Below are 7,362 nucleotides of genomic sequence, written 5' to 3' on the forward strand. Positions count from 1 at the left end.
GCCACTATTATGCACGATCACAATGCTTAGCACCTTTTTGCTAGCTTGCCGCGCAAACAATGTGGTCACCGCGGTGCCCAAATCGGCCACGAATTGCTTTGGGCAACCACCACGTACGAGCTAAGCCATCAAGCTGTTTTGGCCAGCTGACTACAAATGTCACGTGAAAATAAAGATCGAACCTACCTCGGCGACTTCCATGCCAAGTTGTCGGCCCCAAAACTCCCTTCTTGCACCCGCGAGGGCCGGGCGAGGAGAAAGAAAAATCGTTACACCAAACGAGGTAGAAATGCAGATGCGTCGCAACTCTTGGAGATCTTGGACACCGCCACACGGAAGCGCAAATATGACAAAAACGTAGTAGGAGTATCACTTTCTCTTTGATTGATTGGAAGAACGAACCTACGCGCACCGCCACACGACCAAAGCTCCGCCTCTGCGCTGTGCTGTGTGCCTCCGTGCGTGCGCATATATTCGGTTCGGTTGGTGTGCGACCCAAGCTTAGTTTAGTTGCGCACAAGATGGCTAGCCATTCAGGACGCGACGGTGCGATCTGTTTCGAGTTTATATTGTCGCAAAAAGAGTTAAAAATGGTCGACCAAAAGTATAGGCAAAACACAGAAAATTGAACAGGTACGTACGCTAGAGCTTGGAGGAAGGGTAGTTTGATCGGGATGCCTATATTTCAGTCGAACCAAATCTCGGTCGATGCTATATTCATGAAATTTTCCTTAGAGATCCTTATAGAAAAAAATCACGTTATGTCATTTGGCTTAGACTTGATTAAGTCTCAGTTCACTCGATAAGATCTGGTCACATCCTAGTTTGATCGGTGCGGCCAAATTGCAGACAAGTTTCGAGCAGATTCATTCCTGCAAGCATACGTTCCACGGCAAAATTAACTGCTGTTTTCTCGAACCCTCCCAATTTATTGTGGGCTGCTAGTCAGTCCCCGCCCCGTCCAACACGAGCTCCAACCGCCGGTGGCGCTGGCGCCGGTTGCGCTAGCTCTCTCTCTCGTTTTGACCAACTCAACCCATCGAGCCGACGATACCGCCGTCGCCATCCGTCGTCCGGCGAAGTCGCCAGCCCGCACGCCGCAGATCGAACCGCCGGCGACGGGACGGGTTTTTTCTCCGAGCCCCACATGGGCGCGCTCGCCTGTTGGTACGGCGCAAGCTTCAAAAATTACGACCGCACGTCCATCGTCAGGTCACGTCGCCCGCCTTGGATCGCAGATATTCTTCGGAGATCAATAAGCCAATGGATTATATCGCCATTGTCAGCTGGCCGGGCCGGAGGGTGGTAGAAGGAAGGACGGGCGGGGCCCGAGAGGTCGCCATCTGGCCCAGCTAGCTGCTGCGTCTTCGGCTCCACCCGCCCTCGCTTTCACGGAAGTTTCTTCCCCGCCATGCGCGCATATGCCAAAGCGCTGTCCCTTTTTTCTCTCTCTCGCGAGGCAGAGTGCTGTCCCTTGACCTGCGTCTCTACCGCGCCATGGGCAGCGCCAGCGCCAGCGGCCACGAATCTATAAATAGGCACCAACGAGCAGCTTACCCATTCATCTCCCTCCCTCCCTCGCCAGCTCAAGCTCAAGAAGCTCCACCAATCTCCCTAGCAAGCTCAAGAAGCTTCATCGGCTAGATCAGCGCATAACATTCTTGGCCTCTCCCATCCTCTGCCTCTCTCTCTCTACTCGGCTAGCTACCAGATCCTCGGAAACCAGAGAGCGCAGATGGCAAGCAGATCCGCCGAGCTTCTGTCGAGGATGGCCGCCGGCGACGGCCACGGCGAGAACTCGTCCTACTTCGACGGGTGGAAGGCGTACGACATGAACCCCTTCCACCCGCAGGACAACCGCGGGGGCGTCATCCAGATGGGCCTCGCCGAGAACCAAGTACGTGCTATAGTCCTTGTTGAACACAGTGTTAGTAATATTTGCTGTTCATCTTTCGCCATTACAAAGCATGAAGCTAATCGTCGGTGTTGCTGCAGCTCTCGCTGGACCTGATCGAGGAGTGGAGCAAGGCCCACCCGGAGGCGTCCATCTGCACGGCGGAGGGCGCCTCGCAGTTCAAGAGGATCGCCAATTTCCAGGACTACCACGGCCTCCCGGAGTTCAGACAGGTGAGCAGAAACACGCATAAGACAAAGTAGCCGGTGATATAATTGGACAAGATTAATGATAAGATAGCTGCTGACGAGCGCGAAAGCGACGGAGCAGCGCCCCTGACGGATCATTTTTGCTAACCAATATGCGATTTGTCTCTGTTGCTGCAGGCGATGGCCCAGTTCATGGGGCAGGTGAGGGGGTGGAAGGCCAGGTTTGACCCGGATCGCGTCGTGATGAGCGGCGGCGCCACCGGCGCGCAGGAGACGCTCGCCTTCTGCCTTGCCAACCCCGGCGAGGCCTTCCTCGTGCCCACGCCTTACTACCCAGGGTACGCTTCATTCGTCAACCCCTTGACAGCAACTGAATTCGGTGCATGTCCGCCTCTCGTGCACGTAGAAGTCAATCGCAGACCCTGAAAATCGGGTCAAAATTTAGACAATGTGTACATGTCAGGAAAATCATTTTGGGCTCGGAAGGAAGACTAATCTAGTGTCAACGAGGAATAGCTAGCCTTCCAGACGAAAAGGCCGACAGCTTTTCAGTCTCCTTGATATAAAATCAAATCCAAGTAGGATCCTAAGTTCTTGGTTTCATGCCTTCAAGTTCAAGTTGAGTGGCGCAACCTAGCCTGCATATACAGCAGCCGGTCTGGTCTTTGGTGACCTTTTGGTTAACGCATGTTAACGTCTCTGACCTACGCACGGTCAATTGATGACCAATAAAATTCAAATGGAGTAAAGATGCATAGCGCAACAACGTACGCATGCATGCACGCGACGAGTTGTTTCATCAGGCCTGACGTACGTGCGCTTTCGTTTCCGATCACAGATTCGACCGCGACTGCTGCTGGAGGTCGGGAGTGAAGCTGCTGCCGATCGAGTGCCACAGCTCCAACGACTTCAGGATCACCAGGGAGGCCGTGGTGGCGGCGTACGAGGGCGCGCGGAGCAGCGGCGTGCGCGTCAAGGGCATCCTCATCACCAACCCGTCCAACCCGCTGGGCACGACCGCGGACCGGGCCACGCTGGCCATGCTCGCCACCTTCGCCACGGAGCACCGCGTGCACCTCATCTGCGACGAGATCTACGCGGGGTCGGTCTTCGCCAAGCCGGAGTACGTGAGCATCGCCGAGGTGATCGAGCACGACGCGCCCGGCGCCGACCGGGACCTCATCCACATCGCCTACAGCCTCTCCAAGGACTTCGGCCTCCCGGGGTTCCGCGTCGGCATCGTCTACTCGTACAACGACGCCGTCGTGGCCTGCGCGCGCAAGATGTCCAGCTTCGGCCTGGTGTCCTCGCAGACGCAGCTCTTCCTGGCCAAGATGCTCGGGGACGAGGAGTTCATGTCCCGGTTCCTGCGCGAGAGCGCGCGGCGGCTGGCGGCGCGGCACGAGCTGTTCACGTCGGGGCTCCGCGAGGTGGGCATCGGGTGCCTGGGCGGCAACGCCGGGCTCTTCTCGTGGATGGACCTGCGGGGCATGCTCCGGGAGAAGACGGCGGAGGCGGAGCTGGAGCTGTGGCGGGTGATCATCCGCAAGGTGAAGCTCAACGTGTCGCCGGGGACGTCGTTCCACTGCGGCGAGCCCGGGTGGTTCCGCGTCTGCCACGCCAACATGGACGACGAGACCATGGGGGTGGCGCTGAGCCGGATCCGGGACTTCGTGCGCCAGCACCAGCAGCAGAAGGCCAAGGCCCAGCGCTGGGCCGCCAGGAGCCACCTCCACCTCAGCCTCCAGCGCCACGGCGCCATGGCGTCGCAGTACCACGCGCTCTCCAGCCCCATGGCCGCGCTGCTGTCGCCCCAGTCTCCGCTCGTCCACGCCGCCAGCTAAGCGAAACCACTACGGTCGGTCAAGTGAGCCGTGCGTACATTTGATTTGGTACGTACGCACTTTTTTCGATCGCATGCATGCATGGCATGGTGCGCGCATGGGGCCTGGATGGATGCATGCGATTGTTTGGGAAGGTTTAGACATGCAAAATGCGGCATGTACTACGTAGCTATAGCTTAACGTTTTACGGAGGTTGCAATGGCGCCCGATGTAAGGTAAGCCGTGTGTGACCACGCATGGTATTACAGTCCTCTTGTTTCGTTTATTATGGTTTGGTTTGGTCTGATCGGATCAAGGCTTCTCGATCAGATGCTGTAATAAACTTGTACTAAGGTACCTACAATATTGATGTTGTATATCACCCTCAAAAGAGGGTCCATGTTGTACCACATGCCGCATGAGTGACGAGTTTAAACTTGATTAAGGGTTTATCTACATTTGTTATTAAAACGCAATTTGGTATGAGTTGTTAAATTTTGTTGTCGTCCTTGCGTGACGATGACGGCTACTACTACCACCATCACCACCACCACCACCACCTCTTCTTAAGCCGCAATAGCCTTCTAACTCCAATCTTGGTTCCAACCCTTCCCGCCCCACCCTGCACGCATTCACACTCTCGTTACTCCCCAACTCTTCATGTCTGGCAGATGTAGTTGGCTCGTCACATGATCAAGCATTATCTCTAAATCCTACCCACCTTGTTGAGCACCCTATTATTATAATCACCCCAACCCTAACATTAACTTCAATGAGGCTTTCTTCCTCAGTTAGATCATCTTCATTGTTGTCTTCATGGCCCTAACCAATTTCTTTTACCCCCTCCGACGTGAGGGAGTAGCATATAGGAAGCAATTATTTAAGTTTTTCTTTTTCTTTTCCAGGTGACATAATAGGGTGCTCTCGTAGCTGGTTTCGTTTTTTACTTGGAACGATGACCTCAATTGTCGTTCCTTCAAATAACATAATAAAAAATAATGCCCTACATGAGATGCTTTGTCGTTGTTATCTGCAAAGTTATCAAAGTTGTCGCCCAAGTGTTCAGACATATAGAATTTCTTTTGGCTGGACTAACACTATTACATATACCTCGTGGAACTAAGGGGGTCGAAGGGGATTTTTGGGGTTAGTAAAAGCCTTGCACACCAAACACCAGCTTCAGGATTTTTGGGGATTACGAGCCCAAGTGGGATAATCCTCTAAAAATCTCCCCAAGCCCTATGGTATGATCCCCTCACCTCTTGCATGCCTTGAAAAGAGAAACAAAGTGTGTTGAAATAGCATTGACATTACTTTCAAAGAAGAAAAATATGTAACAAACAAAATTCATTGCCATTAGCACTAAAAAGAACATCATTCCTGAATTGGTAATGTTTTGGTGGTGGAAAACAAGAAATATATACAATTTTGCTAAAAATACACACCACAACACCTTATATTTGAGTTTCTTTACACAAAACTCACATAACGTACAATGGTATTATTGTTTTAAATCTATTGGCATTTTACTAACTTTTGTTAGTTGGGCAAATCCAGTTTTAATATTACCTAACTCTTATTCCTCACGGCTAGCTGCATTTTTTTTTGTCGTGACAACATTTAAAAATGTGCACCATAGCACTTTATATTTGAGTTTCTTTCTCCGAAACTCATGTAATGTTCAATGATATTAGTGTTTTAAACCTAATGGCATTTTACTAACTTTTGTTAGTTGGCAAATCCAGTTTTAATATTACCTAACTCTTATTCTTCATGGTTATGTACATTTTTTTTCTCCAGGCAACATAATACGGTGATCTCATAACTGATTATGTTTTTTGTTTGGAACGATGAGCTGAACTATTGTTACTTCAAATAACATAATCAGAAATACTCCCATACACGATATGTGTGTCATTCTTATCTACAGGGTGAACTTAAAAGAAAAACAAGACTTTCAAAGTTATGAAAATTGTGGCTCCAGTGTTGAGACATCTATAAGTTATTTCGCTCAATTGTCACTAGTACATAAACAACTTTGGAGGCGGTTTCTGGACTCATTCCTTCACGGATTCATCTACCATCTCCAACCAACTGGAGCAATTACTATATTGTTAGAGGTGATTGCAGAACCGATAAATCTGACCTCAATCGACTGTTGTTAAAAACCGCTTGGAGTCATGAAGCATTACGCCTAGTTCTTCAAACTAATCCGTGTGGAATGCTTGCCTGGAATAGCATCATAACGTGTATGATATTTTTAGAGCATATACAAATTTTCCTTCTAACTTCATTTTACTAATGTCAGATATTACCACCTTAACTTGTTAACCTACTGTACTGACAGTATTAGAGAGTTGCTAGAGTTATCGATTCAATCTTATGGAATATAACCCATGTGTTGACGTGGCAAACACTGATCGGATGAGGGAGAGAGAGATTAGTTGGGGGCGGCAAGTGTTCCCATACGGCCCCTTATACGTCCACTTTGTACCATTATTTTACACATTATTGCTCGATTATAATGTATTTTTGTCTTCAATTTGAATATAACACACAAAGAGGGAGATTATCAGAAATTGCTGGATAACGGAAAATAGGAGAAAAAATACTCATAATAAAAAGCAATTATCTCGAGCTCCAAAAACACCAAGAAATTTTCAAAAGAAAAATAAGACAGGAGCCAGAAGATAGGTCGGAGGGGGCCCACCGGGCCTCCACGCACCCCTGGGCCGCGTGGAGCCGCTGGTCACCCCTTTTCATTGCCATTCAACCTTTATTTTTGCTCCGACCTAAAAAGTTCTCAAGAAATGCGCCTGTCCGAGTAGGACACAAACCGTAATAAAATTAAAAGTAAACCCCTCGTTGGCAAGGACCAGGATCCACCACGCCTCCATAGCCCCAAGACCACATGAGACAAGGCAGGTCGGTGCCGCCTCCGACAGAAGGCATGAGAAACCCTAGTGGATCAATTCCAGAAGGGGTATCAGTGCTAGCCCTCCAACCATGATGATGGATGGATGGATGGAGTTTGGGAAGGTTGGTCTGATTTGTTATACATCAGTCATTATTAACCACGATAAAAAGCAGGCATGGGAAGATCAAATTATCTAACTATATTTTGTAACACAAGACTGGGTCAGCTTGACCATGCTTGTAGCCGCATATCTGCACGAGACAACGACCTCAACAAGAAATTCAAAAGCGCTCCTAACCATGTCTCTCCTTAATCGCATCTGCACAGGCTTTGACGTCAACCGCGGCGCTGCTCCAATTACGCATCTGGTTTCAAAATTTTCCCGTCAAACCAAACCCAGCAAGAAGAAGAAGAAACCGGACCAAACGTGCACCGGACCGCACCTCATCGGAGTTCAGAAACAAAACACAATCCTCCACTCTGACTTTCCCCTTGCCCGAAATGCAAAAGGCCTCGTCG

General features: G+C 50.0%; 1 protein-coding gene across 1 annotated transcript; it reads left to right on the forward strand.

Moving 5' to 3' along the window:
• Window positions 1-1,457: 1,457 nt before the first annotated feature.
• On the forward strand, window positions 1,458-4,303 carry LOC119355993 (1-aminocyclopropane-1-carboxylate synthase-like). Its single transcript, XM_037622887.1, has 4 exons — window positions 1,458-1,897; window positions 1,996-2,127; window positions 2,281-2,441; window positions 2,942-4,303. Exons 1-4 carry the CDS (start codon window positions 1,736-1,738, stop codon window positions 3,945-3,947), a joined length of 1,461 nt encoding a protein of 486 aa, XP_037478784.1. The 5' UTR covers window positions 1,458-1,735; the 3' UTR covers window positions 3,948-4,303.
• The last annotated feature ends 3,059 nt before the right edge of the window (window positions 4,304-7,362 follow it).

The sequence above is a fragment of the Triticum dicoccoides genome, chromosome 2A, assembly GCF_002162155.2.
Source record: "Triticum dicoccoides isolate Atlit2015 ecotype Zavitan chromosome 2A, WEW_v2.0, whole genome shotgun sequence".
Classification (NCBI taxonomy): Eukaryota; Viridiplantae; Streptophyta; class Magnoliopsida; order Poales; family Poaceae; genus Triticum; species Triticum dicoccoides.

Bases quoted from the DNA above. Each gene is read 5' to 3' on its own strand.
- LOC119355993 (XM_037622887.1), top strand. From the start codon at position 1,736: ATGGCAAGCAGATCCGCCGAGCTTCTGTCGAGGATGGCCGCCGGCGAC. The intron at 1,898-1,995 runs GTACGTGCTATA...GTGTTGCTGCAG, and splicing joins TGGGCCTCGCCGAGAACCAA to CTCTCGCTGGACCTGATCGA. The intron at 2,128-2,280 runs GTGAGCAGAAAC...CTGTTGCTGCAG, and splicing joins GCCTCCCGGAGTTCAGACAG to GCGATGGCCCAGTTCATGGG.